Raw genomic sequence first — 17724 nt, 5'->3', positions numbered from 1 at the left:
TTAGAATTTTGTTATGTTTTATCTATTGTAAAATTAAATATTCTTTATTATTTTTAATATGATGCTATATTTTCTCTATCATTAAGTTTTAAATAATTCAGTGTGAATAGTGATAATTATGTAATGAACTTAGAAATTTTAATTTATAATTGTTCTAACTATTTATTAACTAAATGGATCTGTCTTTTTTTTAAACATAAATAATATAATGCATATGCACACAAGATAAACATTCCATGTTGATATAAAAAAACAACCAAAAAAAAGAAAGAAATTCACAACATTATATTATATGTCACACATAAACATTTTAAACATATTAATTTGTTATTCAGGCAAATTTCTTTTATTATAACAATGATCACAATAAATCAAACATATGCCCATTTTGTTGAATTTTGACCGACGGGTCCCACCGTCAGAGTGGGGAGAACACTGTCTGTGTTCGGGGGTCCGGGATGGTCGATGATGGAATCCTGGGGACCGTGTTAGGGCAAAGTTTTAGTCAAGGTATCCAGCGGACAATGTAGTTTAATTAAGGTAAAACAAATTTATTTTAATAGTTACAAAAAAAGAAATTAATAAAATCATTCATAAAAAAAATCACCATCATGAATTTCATTTTTCGTGGTCTTTATATAGATAAATTAAATAAAAAAAAAAGAATGTTAATAAATCCAGGCCCATCTCGAAAACTGGCTAAAACCAGTTTTGAGGATGAAATCAAAACAAGCTTGGTATACGTAAACAAAGAAAAAAAAGATATACATGATAATGAGAAAAACACATCACTTCTAATTGAACAAAGAAAACAAAAATATAAATGGTAATATAAAAACATATCACTAGAACAAAGACATAATAACTATTATAAACTAGTTAAAACACATCACATTTATTTACGATTAAGATATATAGAAGAAATGAATTTTTGGGGAAAGAGGAGAATGGAGATGAAATAAGGAATAAAGAAGTTAAAGGACGAAAAAGAAGGATGATTGATATGGAAGTAAATGGTGTATAAGGGAAATGATAACGATGGAGGACAAGACAGATGGTGATGGTGGAACAGATGGAATTATTGTATTCGAAGTGCGAGCGAAAGAATTAGAGCATTGATGTACGAGTACATTAGATAGGGAAGTATTGAAACCCGGAAACTAGTGATCAAGGATTTGGGTTGTAGATAAATCAATATTTAGAGAATAGGAGGAGAGAAACAAGGAAACGATAATAGGAGATGATGGAAAGGAAGAAGAATCAAGGGAGGAGGATAGGGCTAAATAAAGAGGGGAGATGTTATGTATGATGATATATATGGCATGTCGAATAAGAAAGGATAAAGTGGAAATGGAGAGCATTCATTCATTTTATATAATCATGCGAGATATTATTGAATATTATAATTTTTATTATCATGCGATTTAAAATGATATGATGATGATTTGGGATATTTTGAATAATATTTATTCATTTTTTAACTTTTTATTTTTTATATTTTTATTTTTTATATTTTTATTTTTTATATTTTTATTTTTTATATTTTTTTAATTTTATGTTATGGAAGCAATTTTAATATATTAGTTGAATAAAGATCTATATTAATAAAAGGTATATTTTTATTTTAATTTGATTATTATATTTACATGTTAAAACATATTAACCCTGTTGCCAGAAATTATGAGAACACCATAAAAAAATTCAGAATTTCTCATTTGCTAATATGGCAATAATTGCATAAAAACCATGTAAATTCAATCCTTCCTTGTATTCATAAATACTTTAATGTTCACTAAGTTATATTTTTTATAAACTAAATTTCAAATAAATAAATCTGCATAATACTTATCATAATTTATATCATAAGATAGTTAAAGTTTTTGTAAATTTTTTTTTGGGCAATAATAAAAAGTTGAGCAGTTTGAGATATTAGATCTCAATTTTTGGGGTGTTACCATAATTTCCAAATTAAAAATTGACCCAACTTATTTTTATTGCATATTTGCCTCTTATATACTAAAAATTGTTATAAGTAATATATTATATAAAAAAGCTATACTGCAGTAAATTTTTTATAGTCTATACTTAATGCAATTCAAATTCGTAAATAGGAGAGAAAAATAAACTATTGAAGAATCGTGAAATATATCATTCTTGTTTTAGATATTTATAATGGTTGGGTAAAAAAAAGGAATTTTTGTGAATTTATTTCCATTTTTAAAATTGTATAAATGGTTATTTGATTGCAATAAAGAATTACATGAATCCATGTGATCTAAATATATACTACAGCGGACAAATAAAAATAGGTATATTATTTTTTCAAGTGTATATAATACCTGGGTCAATTTCCCAGTACTAACTTCCCAAACTTTTAAGGATTCATCTTTAGAACCCGTGACACAGATCTGAGAATTTGGTGTTATAGAGAGACATGTAATTTCAGCACCATGAGTTATGCTATTAACTAACGATCCATCTTCAACATTCCATATCTTCATACTTAAAATTAAATAATAAAAGAAGAATAAAAAAAGGCTAAAAAATGATATCTCGCAAACCAGTAAAGATCAAGGCCTCGAACCGTTAAATATAGCAGTTAGTCGTAAAATTTTATATTCCATTTCAGTTTATTTGAAATTCATATTGGCTCGGTTCGGTTTAGAATTTATAAGGGTTCCTTTCTGTTCGTTCCGGTTTTTATAAATTTGATTTTAAAAAAAAATCAAAAATCTTTAATTAAATTTTTTATAATTCCTTATTTAATTTAACCATGAAGATAATTTCTTACCTATTTAACTAGCAATCTGCCTAATCTCTATTGAATTGAATATATAAAGTAAAAACAATAAAATAATGGAGATTTAAGTATAAAAAATTGTAATTTGAAAAGAAATCGCAAATTTAACTTGCCTTCAAGGAAAATTAAATTTCAAATAGGTTAATAATTTAAAACTAATTATTTTTAAAAACCAGTAATGAACCGGGCCGGTTTAAAATATTTATAACAGTTCGGTTCGCTCTTTTTGTATTTTCATTATAACGGTTGAGTTACGGTTCAGAAAATTATAATGGTTCGTTCTGAGTTCGCGGTTAGGTTCGAAGCCCTGATTAAAGATAGTTTATTAAAATTATTTTTATTTATACAGGAATCAAATTTTATTTTCAATCCTCGAGAGATTAGGTGGGAAGAAACTCTACGGTTAGGTGGGTTAAAGTATGGTATACTATTATAGCTCTTTATCTTCTTTTTACAAAATAAGTGTTGATATAATTAACATTTATTGAGTCAATCTTAAATTCGTTATACATATTCACATAAAAAATGTTAAAGATTTAAATCTAAAATGTAAAATTTATAAACAAATTTGTAAAGCTTGTCCAAAATATCAAAAAATTTAATTTAAAAACTTACAAAACATTACCGAAAACATGAAATAATAAGCCTTTTTTAAAATAATAAAAATAAAAATATGGCAAAAACATATTTGGAAATTTACATAACTTTATCATTCGATATCCTAGTTTAACCTAAAAAAGTTTTAAAACTTTTGAAATTTTTGAAGCAGGCTTTGAAATAACTTAAAGAAAGAATATCAAAAATGGAGTAAAATGGCATAAATATCATATTTCATAATAACTATAAAAAAATCTATTTAAAACGTAATAACCTAAGCTTGTACCAATATCATTATTTTCTCCTTTAATCTCTATTTGGCCTAGCATTGGGTCTGGTTCTATATGACTTAGGTATGCTTATAATTTAAATATTCTTGAATCTTCACGATTCTTATTTAATAAATATTTTAAATGATACATTTCGCCAGCTTTACTTCAATATTTGTCCTAAATTTCTTAGCAGTCCTTTCTTATATCATAATCGCACCTGGGTTTATCTGACCTAGGTATGCTTTTATATTAAAATTATTTAATAAATATTTTAATTGATACATCTTGCAAGCGCTACATTCAATATTTTCCCTAAATTTATTAGCCAATTTCTTTCTTATACTGGTATCGTATCCTCTATCTATTCCATTTGTCGTCCGCCAATATAGTTATTATTTTAACTTAGCTGGATTATATAATCCGCTCCACATATTTTCGGTACTTTAGCTAATTACATATTGTATCTATATTTGACATGACATTTGGCATAGTTAAGAATGCCTTACTAAGATTAGCCAAATAAAACACTTTTAATCCGCACTTATTCAATTTATGTCCAAAAAAATAAAATATAAAATAAAATTAAAATAAATTATCTTGTATTATTATTTTTCTCAATGATACTAAAACAACTTAACTGAACATTACTTTTCCTGATTTTGTACGCAATATACTAATTTGCATCAATACGGTCTATCTCCCATGTATATTTACGATAGATAATCTAAAGTTTTTTAACCATGGTAAGAAACCCATATTAACATGCCTTTATATATCCTGTGTTTCTTAAGAGAAAGACAAAAAAATAATTATTAGTTAAATTGGTTTGATCTTTTCTAACATATATTTAATTATAAATATGTTTATTTTACAAGTTTATTTCTACAAGTTTTTCCACAACATAAAAAAAAAATATTAAATAAACTTAACCTATCCAAACCCATCCCTAATTAACCCTTTACTTAATCGGGTACGGGCTTTATTCGATCTTCTTACTTTCCGTAAAAGTTTAAATATCAAGCTCGTCTAGTCTTAGCCCAATACACGCGGATGGACTTTCTCGTAATTATTTCTCATTTTTTCACAGTTTGATAGACTTTTCTGATAGAACCAAGCGTTGCTCTGTTGTATATATAACTCCGTTATCTATATAATGCATAGGGCTAGGCTCTTAATATCAGGTATCACGTAATTAACACTTAATCAGAAACTTGTAAAATTCAAATTTTGAACCCGGTCCGGATTTAAAATATTTCCGTTTTTAAGTCGCAGGACCCATTTAATTATTTACCACCCAACCCAGATTTCTACATTTCTAAATAATTTTGGATGTGTTTAAATGTTTAAAAGGGAAATTGAAATAATAAAAGAAACAAAGGAAATTTAAATGATACATTCATATGATTTTACAACTAGTTAATAGGTGCACTTTAAATTTATTTGAAGGTTTTGTGAAAATAAATTTTTTAGGCCTAGCCCAGGTTTAAAATTTATTTTTAAACCCCACTTGCATTTTAAAACATATACAATTTAGGGCCAACCCCAGGCTGAGTTTTAGGTACTTAATTTAAATATTTATCTAAAAATATGTTAAATAAGAATGCATTTAACTTGTAATAAGACTTAAATTGTGCATTTTTGCCTCCATAAAACGTTTCTATTTAAAAATTATTTTATGAAAATGCATGAAAGCAGAAATATAATCTAGCATTTGTAATACCGTAAAAAAAATATCTACAAGTTTTTCTATACTTTGAAATGCAGCAATCCTCGCAAAATCTCTCAAGGATCAAAAATGTTTCATATATATTTTTATCATCAGCTAATCATAATAATATATAACAAAAAGGCCTAATAAAATTTTATTCTAAAAAAAGGTTAATATAATTAAAATCCATAGGCGTATCCACGATTTTGCTAAGGGGGGGGGGCACTATTAGATAAATTTTTTCCCCATAAATTTTACTGGAGATTTTTAGGTCTGTATATTAGATTTTTACAAAAATAATTTTGGGTATTCACTTTTTTTAAAAAAAATTAAAATTCTTCTTAAAAAAATTTTGAATTATAGTTGTTATTTTAAAATGCTATTAACCTTAACTAACTTTTCTTTCAAATTCTTCCTTATAATGGTATATTGTATAAATTTTTTAGGGAGAGGGGGTGGAGAGTGTGTGCGGGGGGGGGGAATTTTTATTAGCTTAAAATGATATTTACGAGAACAGACAAATTTATGATGGAGGAGGTGATACGCACCTGTTAAGATCGCACTATTTTTTACTATTCTCATTCTTCGAAAGGAATTATAATCTCCTTCACCTGATTGTTTATAAAATACCTACTGTCATATTAACGCAAATATAAATTGATTTGATTATATTATATATAAATATACCTATTAGTTCTGTTTCCAGATATAGCAAATAAGCTGTTTGGAGTTACCATCATAAATCGAGAGGGAACGCTGCAATTGAGTAATGTAAATCCGGTCTCTACTCGCCAAACCTTAACTATATCATTAAATTCCGATGATATTATAGATTTCTCATCTAGACTGAAGACCGCATTGGTAATGGGGCTAGTATGACCCTATATTTGAAAAAAAGTTTTATGGGTTATTATATTAACACCCCCCCCCCCCCCCTCATTTTAATCTCAACGATAACTTTACTTAAAAAAAATATTTTCCAATATAATTTGAAAGAATAATTTTTTAAAATATTATCCTAAATTTTGAATTATAGAAATCAGGGTTTCGAACCGTTAAGCATAACGGTTCGGTTTGTTCCAGTTTTTAGCGTAAAATTTCATAAAGGTTTTGTTCCATTTCGGTTTTTTTTAAAAAATTCATATCGGTTCGGTTCGGTTTATAATTTATAACGGTTCATTTCGGTTTGTTTCGGTTTTTATAAATTTGATTAAAAAAAAATTAATCATTAACCATGTATATATTAATTTTAGAGAAAAATCTTTTCAATTTATAATTCCTTATTTAATTTAACCATGATAATCTAATAGATATTTTTATTAAACTTAGTAAATATAAATTAGACAGATTAATTTATTTTATTTCATAAATAAATAAGATAAAAACAAACATGAGTAAATACAATGATGAATAAAATAACACATAAATATAATAAAAGGTATACTATTTATGTTTAAAAAGAGAATTAGAACGGATGACTAAAATATTTTATAATATTTCAGGATTTAATTTAGTTCCCTGCGCAGAGAGTATAAACTTAGGCTAGAAAATGCTCTTTCTACGGATACCTGCATAACTGGAACTGCTAGCACATTTATAGCTAACTTATAAAGTTCTGGCATACTATTCTTTACATTTTCCCCAAAAATTCAAAAGATTAGTATCTTTTTCTAATCTCTCTATATTATCAAATGACCGAATTATATATTCTATTTCTATACATTTATTATAATTTTCTATGCCCTGAGAATTATTCTTATTAAGACTTTTATGCGACTTTAATAAATCTTCAAAATCATCATCTAAATTATCTTTCAAATGCGAACACGTAGGCATAGTATTTAGATTTTCAATACTCTGATTATTTAGACTTTGTATTAAGTTCCAAGTTTTACAAAGATGTTTTCTGGCGATCTCTCTTTCTTCAAATGTTAAAAATATTATTTTAATAATAAATAATTTATAATGACTTAAATGAATATTAGAATTCTGAATTTAAAAAAACAATATGATTATAAATAAAAAATTATCATATCATTAAAATATTGCTGACCATTTTATTTATTGTCATTTAAATTCAATGATCCAAGTTTTTATAATGAGATAAAAAATAAACCTCATAAAAATGAATGTAAAAAGTACTTGATTTCTATTAGATGTTAGTTATTAATAGTAGATTTATTTAATTTTTTCCTAAATTATTAGCAAGTATTATTATAAAAGCTTATTAATAACTTATATATATATATAAACTTGTTAATTTAGCCAAGAATAATATGTGTGATTTTAAGATATCTTATCTAATTAACAGATAATTAGCCTAATCTCTAATAAAATAAGTATTTAAAGAAAAAAACAATAAACTTGATATTAATTGATATATAATGTTGATAATATAAAAATATTTAATTTGAAAAGAAATCACCAATTTATAAACTTCCCCCAAGGAAAATTAAAATTTAGATTAATAATTTAAAATTAATTATTTTTTAAAACCGTTTTGAACCTATTTAAACCGGTTCAAAATATTTATAACGGTTCGGTTCGCTCTTTTTATATTTTCTTTATAACGGTTCGGTTAAGGTTACGGTTCAGAAAATCATAACGGTTCATTCCGGTTTGGCGGTTCGGTTCAGTTCGATTCGAACCCCTGATAGAAATATTGTAAAACAAAATAAATTTGCACCAAGATGTTTTTATAATTTTTAAATTAATGATCATCACAGCTAGGCTCGAACTGGTGTTTAAAGATTTTCAAAATTTTGGCCCGGCCCAAAATAATTTTATTTTAAACATGTCCAGTAATTAATTTTTTGTGAGGGTAACATAAATTCGCATTATATAAAGGTTAAAAATTAAAAAATCCCAGCTGGCCCAAAAAACATCTTGCATAATTTGCCAGGCCTGATATAATTTTAAGTTTTTAGGCCTGATTTTGTCCCGGACTTTTTAATCGGCTTGTTTTATTATTATAATTATCGGTGATTGATAAATATATAAGTTATGCGAAAAAAAAATCATTTTTGGAAAATTATTTTAAAAAATTTAAAATGAAAATTTATTTAGCAGCTTATATAAAAATTGTTAAGAGACCATTAATTTAAAAAAAGCGAACAAAATAAAGTATAATGATAAGAAACCGGATAAATTATTTTTGAGTAAGCATTTAAAGACAATATCTGAATTAATTTGTAAATAAAGCAACCGTAAATCTTATAAATGAACTGGCTTCGTTCAATTGTTTGATATTAATAGTAGTATCTCTTGAACCGGATACTATATAAGTACTATTAGGGCTAAAGTTAACGCAGGTAACAGATTTCGCGTGGTCGGGTAACTTTTCTTGTAATTCGCTAAACTCTAGATTCCATACTTTGACACCACCATCCTCAGAACCTAAAAAAAATCAGTCATATAAATTGATTTTATAAATTAATCCAAACCTTATTGGCTTTGAACATTCTGTGCACTTTTAAATATATCTAAAACTGAACACTTTATTTTTTTTTAATGCTTATAGAGTGAGTTATATATACGGTCAACAACTTCTAAAACTCAAATGATACTCTTTTAAATCGAATAAGAATTTCACCTGTTATGGCCATAGAGCCATCCTTGGAAATTTTGATACAGCTTATAATTCCTTTATGAGTCAAAATGTTGTCGTGTTTCGTGGGTTTTTTAATATTCCAAACAAACACACCATCTTGTGAAGTAGATACTATAAAATCGTTATTCATTGTGACCTATTTAAACAAGCAATTAATTATATATTTTTCTACTTCAAATGTTTACACTAAGTTATATTGAGAACGAAATAATGTAAGGAGTTTTTATAAACAATCATGTGGTTAGTATTATAAACTTTTTAATTAAAATACCGAAAAAATTTATTGATAAATCTATTAAAATCTGAAAAAATATAATTATTTATATAATTGGTAAAATTAATAAAATGCTGACAAATTTTTTATTGTACTATAATATTTTAAAAAATAATGGAATGAAATACCGGATAAATAAAAATCAGCCTTCTTTTTTTAAAATAAAATAAATTTTTTTTATTATTGTAATTGAGTGAGCCATATAAAATTGTATATATAAAGGCTGAAATTTATTAAAATTAATAATTATTTCAATATGTTTGTTTTAAGATGTGCCCTTTCTTTTTAACAAAATTTGACTTTAGCCCCTTATACCCAAATACTCTTTAACAAAGATTGGCTCCCTTTAAATTATTATATCTAAGAGTTATTTCTTTTTTTGTATCAAAGGGGACCGAACGTCATCCTAGGTTTGTTCCTAATGATTATTTTACTTAAAAGGTAAATTAAAGTATTATATTTGGGGTTGCAACAGTGGTAAAAGCGGTATATCAACGTTGTTAAATTAAGAGTAATGATAATTAGTCGTTTTGGTGTATTTATTTATTTAGATTCTAAGTGATTTGACTAATCGAATGGCGCAAACGGGTCCCATCCTCGATACGTAGTAACAATCGTCATCGATCCTAACCTTTCCCCAAACCCCCTAGACCTGACGTGGACACTTTGCTGCGCCTTTTATAGTCCGTCCCTTTCAATTTGGAAGCTACGAATCTTGAAATACTACAGCTTAACATATATTTAAATTTTTTTAAAATTTGCTCATTGTATAATATTATTTAGCTCTAGATCATTTAAATTTCTTTACGAAAGCTCTAGATCATTTAATTTCTTTAAGACTTTTCTAGTTATTTATAAAAGAGCCATCATGTACTAGTGTATTCCTAATAGATGCCGTATGACCAGTTAAGACATAATTAAGAGTCTGAGAGTGAACGTTGTACAAATATATCTTGGTATCCTTGCACCCGAGGATTAAGAAACGAGTATCAATGGTGAAACACATGTCCGTTATCTAAAATAAAAGAAAAAAATATAAAAAAATGAACACATTTTATTTATGGCACAAATTTTTTACTATATAATTTACATATATTACAATATTTTTTTGGGAGGAAATTTATTTAAAACGAGAAAAAAATTTGACATAGATTCAATAAAATGATAATAATTTCCTCAATAAAAGTTATATAATTAATTAATCTTCTCTCCACTTTTCGCAAGTATCTTTCTTAAAATTCATTTTATATCGTATATTCAATATCATCATTTTTAAATGACATCTAATTGGGGTAAAAAGAATAGAATTTATGAGAAAAATCAGATTAAATGTTTTTTCACACAACCGGTCAATTTTATATATATTATAATAAGCTTTGAGAAAAATATTTAATAATGATAAAATATCCAGAAACCGGAATTTTATGGTCTAAACGGTAAAGGAAAGTTCCAGTAGTTAAGGCTCTTAACTGAACGTGAAATTCTTGGCAAAGTATCCCTAAATATATATCATCGTGAGATAAAATAATCTTTTTGACCGGGTAAGTTATATCTTCGATAATGTTGAGGAGATTGCCAGTTTCGATCAACCATACTTTTACGGTTTTATCCTCCGAACCTAGATTTACATATAATTTTATAAGTGATTTTATTTAGAATATTGTGGAATATCTCTTCATATAAACCTTAACAAAATAACTAGTGCATGCCTTATTCATAATCGCCTTATAGAGGTAGTGAACATGGAATATAAAATGGTTTAACATACCTAATCTTCAAGATTTGGCCAAAACGTGCAAGAAAGATTTGGCCCTCTTTTAGTGAAATCTAGAGGCTTAGGTGAGAATTGTTAGCCATTTTTTAATAATAGACTTAATCCAGGTTTTTAAGAATATAGGAAAATGTATGCATTTAAGTTTTTTAAAAAAAGTTATTATTTTTTGTTACTCGAAGCCAAGACCTCTCCAAAGCTGTTGATAACTAAGCCACTAATGGGTCCTCTATGAGCATTAATAGTTCTTATAATTTCGTAATTTGACACGGCACTCCAGCATATTTTACAATCATTAGATCCTGAAAATATAAGTTTATCGTCTAATGACAATATCAGACAGGTTATTTCTTTATCGTGTGGCCTTATTTGTAAATATTTATTTTATTTGATATTTAAAAGTATAATAGAATATATATATGAATTTATTATTTCATGGGTCATAATACAATCTTAACTTTGTTGGAAATCTTCTGAAATTACACAAATGTTGTTTATATACATTTATTTATATATTATTCTAGAAATGTATGATTTTATAATAAAATTTTAAAAATGTTTTATCTCGTACAGACCATTAATTAAGCAATTTAAGTCATTTTCAAAAATTTACATGCCAAAATGCTGATTTCATGGAATTAACATGTGAAGGTTTTCATGTATTTTCCATGTAAAATTTATATTTAGACTTCATTAAAATATATAACTTGAGGATTAACGTGGGGTGTTTTTTTATTACCGAGAGGCCTAAATATCTATTAAACTTTGTATACATTTTGGTTTATTATAAGAGAACTCATAAAGAACCGGGCTGAAATATCTACCCAATATATTTTTATATAGATTTTAAAAAAATGTGGGGAGCTTTTTACCCAGATGTTAACTCTCTAGGGCTAAGAGAAAAATTAAAAAGAGCTAAGATTCAACCTAAATAAATTTGTTAAATGTTATTTCAGCAAAACCTTTTTCGTGAAGTGCACATATACTATGGATGTCGATTTTAAGGATAAGATTCCGATAGATCTTGATAATTTTAAATTTAATTAAAAGGCCGGTGATAAAACTAAAGATCAGTATGAGTCGGTCCGAACCGACCTGTAATATTTTTGTGAAATATTCTTAAGCTGATCTTCTTAGTTAGAGCTTTCAACGTAATCGTGTATTTACTATAATGTTTTAAATTGTGCTAATGATTTCGCGGAAATCTTTCGCAATAATGCATTTGCGAGATTTGCAGAATTGACATGATATGATTAGATTATCACTAGTTAAGTTTTTACCAAATAATTATAAAATGATTATCTTTCAAACTAACTTAATGATTCCGTTTATTTCATTTTTTTCAATTTTCCAAAAATTTATATTCAAGTCACCACTAGTCGCGCATGCTACGAAGCTACTATTATAAGCTATTACCAATGCAGTAATTGTACCATTGAGACCTATAATACCCACATTAATTATATATTTTAAATAAAAAATGTTTAAAGATTGTAAATACTGTAACTTAATTATATAAAAACATACCACATAGGATAAATTACAAGTCAAGTAAATAATTATAAATATGCATTCTAGGCATCGTATGACTCGATAAAATGAGAAATAATAATTAAAAGAGAACATTGTCTACAATTAGAATTGAGTTTTAAAGGATAGATATATTAATATATTGAACCTTTGGTTAATCACTTAAGTATTTAATCAATTACAATGTTATCTATTTGAAGTAACGTTATCAGTAAAATGTGCATGACCTTATAATGTGTATTACCTTTGAAGGGTCTGATAAACTCATGAGATCCAAGATGATACATATGGACTTGGTTAAACTTAGTTGTCATTAATATATGTTGGCTGCTTGGCGCTAATATAGACAACCCACCTGTCGTATCAGAACAAGTAAAGGCGTCATATAGGTCTGGGGTGGATATAGCTAACCAAGAGGATAAGGGAACTAATAATGGTAGAGTGTAGGAATCACACCATTCCATCGCTTGAATGACCAAATTATCGAGGTATGGGGATATATTATCTAAATTAAATTTTTCATGAAAAGAATGATAAGCTTAGGATGAGAAATCCTATGAGATTGGATAAAATTATAAGTAGCAGAGATGAAACTTCATAGATAATAATTAAATGTAGACAGAGTGATAAATATTTACTAAAATATATTTGTCTAGGACCTATAATCCGACATTTTAAGACTCTTTATAATGGTGTAATAAAGTTATAAATCAAGTAAATTTTAAGCTTATTTTATAATTTGATATTTATAATGATAAATTGAATTAAACCAGCTCACATCCAGTATATAAATTAATAAAAGAATATAAAGAATTTTTCCTAAATTGTTTATAAAAATAAATATCGTATTTTGGCGATTACCATCAACGTTTCTTAGGCATCCTATGATTTCGCAAGCTATCTGCAAATGATCTTTGCTCAAAATATCGACAGATTTTACTAAAGTAGAACAGAGAGTTTGGATTTCATAATCCAGGAATCTTTGTAAAGTCTTGTCTAATACGTGAAACAAATATCCCAACGTAGCCCCGTGAACTACGGACATAAGATAATCGAAATTGCATAAGGCGTGAAATTTTAGTAATTTTATATCACCTAATAATTATTTGATAAAATTAATAATATAAATATTTTCTATTTTATAAAATTTTGAGTTAGATTTAATGGAAATGTATAATTGAGTTCAATAGACATCATATTAAATTCAAATATGTAATTATAATACGTTGTACAGATGTAGCACAAATTATTTAAAAAAAGAGCAAAATTAGTAGTTCCATAACTACGTGCTCTTTTGGAGGATCTTTTCATTTTTTATGGCCCCGTTAAAATTTTTTAGTTTGCCTAAACTTATACCTAAATTTTTCCGACATTTTTTTAAAAAAAAAGAATTACAGAAAGAATAAATATAAGATCATCTACTATTATATTTCTTGAATTGATATATATGGTTGTATTACAGATATGAATAATTACAAAATACGCCATATTTAAATAAAGCGAGGGATATAATATCGTAGGGAATAGTGAAATTTAGAGTAGTCCGGAATTGCGCTAGGGTATAATAAAATTTATAATGGAATTCTATTTCATTTAGGGTGTCATGGAATCTCATTTAATTAAAATAAATCTTCATTTAACCCCCTTTATTTATATTTTTTATTTTGTTTTAATTAAATTTATGCATTTCTGCACAATAATTTGGCTATAATTTCTGAAAATTTTATCCTTAATCAAATTTTATTAATGAGGAAATTAGCCAACTTAATCAAATTTGTTAAATATTTAAACACAGATCTCATTTTTTTTATGAAGCTTGTGTATTTGAGCAAAATAACCATAACATTTCTTATTATTAGCTTTATCAAATTTCGTAACGGTTTATGTATCCGACTAACCCAAATTTATAATTTTAATCTAAAGTGTATATCAATCATTTCAAGAAATGATTCCTGTTTTTATTTTATTTTGTTGAATCATTTTATTCGTATCGAATACAAGCTTATAATAACAAAATGTATTAAAAAATTGATAATTTTTTATTTTGACAAATCCTTTGTGACATTCTGTTGAACAATTATATTTACTACGTAACAATATAGATTTGAATCACATTTCCGTTGCAATTGCATAAATTCTCAAAAAGTTGATTGTTCAAATAACAAATCGATTGTAGAATCGCCGTTATTAAAATCACTTATTTATTTGAAATATCCATATAATTAAAACATTTGTTGGCATACAATGATTTAATTATAGATAAAATCCTTCGTTGATTTTACCTGATTATACAATATTTCAGTCTTTTTTTATAACTTTTGCAAAAAGCAAAATAGAAAAAATCGCCAAATTTTCCTTTTGAATAAATATGCTTTTTTAAAAAAATTTCATCAAACTTAAAAAGATCTTGAGATTTGTTTGAAATTATAGATTATGCCTTAAAATTCCATAAATTTAATTTAGTTGGTTAAGATAAATTAAATGATCAGAAATGAAGATCAAATCAATAAGATCAAAGACCAAGTCTAAAAATGTTGAAAAAAATAATAGAAAAGAAATAAAATTGAGATTTATTTAACCTATTGTAAAATGAAATTCCATTTTAAAAAAAGATTTTATTTTATATAAATTCATATTGGAATTTCATTATGCCCCAGTGCAATGGGGGGTTAACACGAAATTCCAAGTAAACCCCATGACATATATATTCATATTTTATTATGAATTATTTTTTTTCTATATTGATGGTCTTACTTCTTTCCTTTACACCTCCACATAAAAAAGGGGATCCAAATTTGCAAAAATGAAATAAATAATACCCTCTACCCATTACATTCCTTTACCCCCCACATTATTCTAACGACTTCTTTACAGCTTCCTAAGGGTGATATTGTGTCATACCCCCCCCCCCTCCACCGTAATAAAGGTAGGGAAGAATAGGGTAAAACGAATGGTATTTTGCATTTTTACTATAAAATTATGAAACAAAAACAAAACAGAACAAATGATAAATTTGTATGTAGCCACATCCCTCATCTACAAAATAAAAAAGTATAGCTCTCTATCCATAATATTTTAAAAGCTATGATTAATTATGCAAAGTGTGCCATTCTCACAATTTTACCCCATACCCAGGGCAGAATGGCTGAGCATCAGGGTTAAGTGGTTAAAATAAAACTGAACATAATTTTATAGAACCTTTACATCACTTCTAAATAAACTAATCAATAGAATAAGGAAATGCAATTTTTTTTATCAAAAATAGCAAGAGTATGCCCATCTTAAGCACATTGTACATTTATTTCAATTATTCTTATATTTTGTGACTAATTTAAAAATTTTATTCCAAATAATACAATATTTATTATTGTTTTTGCCCAAAAATATCTTTTTTATATGGTGTAGACGTTATTATTTAAAAATTCTCTTTTTACAGCTTTAATCAGATGGAACATTTTACCGGTTTTACTATAATATACAAATTGTCATTACACTATTAGTTAAGTTATAAACTTCTGATAAATTTTATTTTATAGATATGAATGACTTTAAGGGATATGTAAGCAAATTTTTAAATTATGAGCTTTAATATATTTTGTTAAAAGCAACTAAAGAGTGATTTTTACAATTTTGGGATAAAAACCCGTTTTTTGGCAAAATATATCAAAACAGGAAAGTTTTCCAAAAGATGAACATAAGTAAGAAATTAGATATAAAAATCCTCATTGTTACCTGTTAATCGCATATCGGTCTCCCCCACCTTTTAGACTAACTGACTATTTTATATAAATTAATTATTCACGAATCATGAAGATTATTATTATGGTTAAAATAATATTGATATAAATATATATATAAGAAATAAAAGCCATAAAAGGAGAGAATCCCTTCAAGATGACCATATAACAATGTAGAAATATATTACATAACTCAAACCTGTATACAATAAATGGAACCATAATTCGTAAATGCGCCTCATATTGTATTGATACTCATTATAAAGCAATGGCTGGGAGGTAATTTCCCGAAAATTCAAAGGAATGGTTGTGGAAGGTAAAATAGTAGATGTGCTAGTCTCTTTAGACAAATAAATGGTCTCTAAAAATAGATTAGCCATATCACAATGGACTTGTGTCTTAATATGTTTTTAAAAAAAATAAAATAATGATGTATTCTTACAAAATAATCTACAATTGTCGATAGTTTGCAAACCATGACAATGACTATTCTTTAAAAAAAAATATCCCTTCAATTGTTAATTAATATAAGCGATCATTATTAATTTTATTTATTTAAATAACTAAAATATATAAATATACTTGACTTTTTATACTATTAAAGTATATTTATATATAATACTACAGTCAATTCACTCAGGCTTTACATGGATTGATGGATTCATTATTTTTTAAAAAAATCTCATTTTAATCATTCACCCCCTTATTTGCATTTATCTATTATCACTTTGATTCTAGCAACCCCTGAAATAATTTTTATGCAAATAAAATATTTTTATGGATTTTATAGTTTATGCAATTTAGCTAGCGAAGAGGAAACCGTGGGCTGTAGAGCACACAAAAGACGCATTAATAATATTTAAGGTATACATTGTCATTCTCTTCATTATTATAGCTGCAGTACCGCGAATACTTGTATCTAAGTACAAGATCTTTTCGTAAACTTTGTATCTTTCTGACATATTTAATAAGATACTTATATTGAAATTACTTTATTTTCAAATTATTCTCGTATCTTCTTTTATTTTCTTGACAATTAATATAATTCGAAATAATTACATCAATTTTATATTTTCCGTTGTATTTGATAATCTTATGTTTTATCTAAATTATGGTTCTTTTGCTAATGATAGAGATACCGATACGTTTTTTAATATTTTTATGTTAAAAATTCAATATTAATACTTTTTCATTGATTCTTGCATCATTTATTCTTTTCCATCTTTATATTATAAAATAAATATTCATTATTATTCTATATTTTGACATGCCAACATTTATCGTATGGTTTTTAATTATAATTATATAAATGATATCATATGAATATTTTATTATAGTAGTCCAAATATCATGTGTCTGTTTGTGTTTTAGCTAATTTTAAAAATTTCTAAAAGATATGAAAAATTCCTGGAGGAATAAACTACA

At 26.2% G+C, this 17724-nt stretch overlaps 1 protein-coding gene across 4 annotated transcripts in view; it reads right to left on the bottom strand.

The window, feature by feature from the left end:
- Positions 1-17724, bottom strand: part of LOC135923898 (protein qui-1-like) — an 80886-nt gene that overhangs the window by 19588 nt on the left and 43574 nt on the right. For all 4 annotated transcript variants that reach the window (XM_065458897.1, XM_065458895.1, XM_065458894.1 and 1 more), the window contains 11 exons: positions 16499-16697; positions 13424-13657; positions 12807-13067; positions 12348-12474; positions 11209-11396; positions 10677-10879; positions 10136-10276; positions 8970-9123; positions 8583-8773; positions 6065-6258; positions 2340-2502 (listed from right to left, as the gene is read on the bottom strand). In XM_065458897.1, the coding sequence (XP_065314969.1) occupies positions 2340-2502; positions 6065-6258; positions 8583-8773; positions 8970-9123; positions 10136-10276; positions 10677-10879; positions 11209-11396; positions 12348-12474; positions 12807-13067; positions 13424-13657; positions 16499-16697 (2055 nt within the window). The remainder of the gene's footprint in view (positions 1-2339; positions 2503-6064; positions 6259-8582; positions 8774-8969; positions 9124-10135; positions 10277-10676; positions 10880-11208; positions 11397-12347; positions 12475-12806; positions 13068-13423; positions 13658-16498; positions 16698-17724) is intronic.

The sequence above is a fragment of the Gordionus sp. m RMFG-2023 genome, chromosome 2 (assembly GCF_954871325.1).
Source record: "Gordionus sp. m RMFG-2023 chromosome 2, tfGorSpeb1-WG-v2, whole genome shotgun sequence".
NCBI lineage: Eukaryota > Metazoa > Nematomorpha > Gordioida > Chordodea > Parachordodidae > Gordionus > Gordionus sp. m RMFG-2023.
Note: the sequence above shows the minus strand (reverse complement) of the source record. Positions and strands in the feature narration are given on the sequence as shown.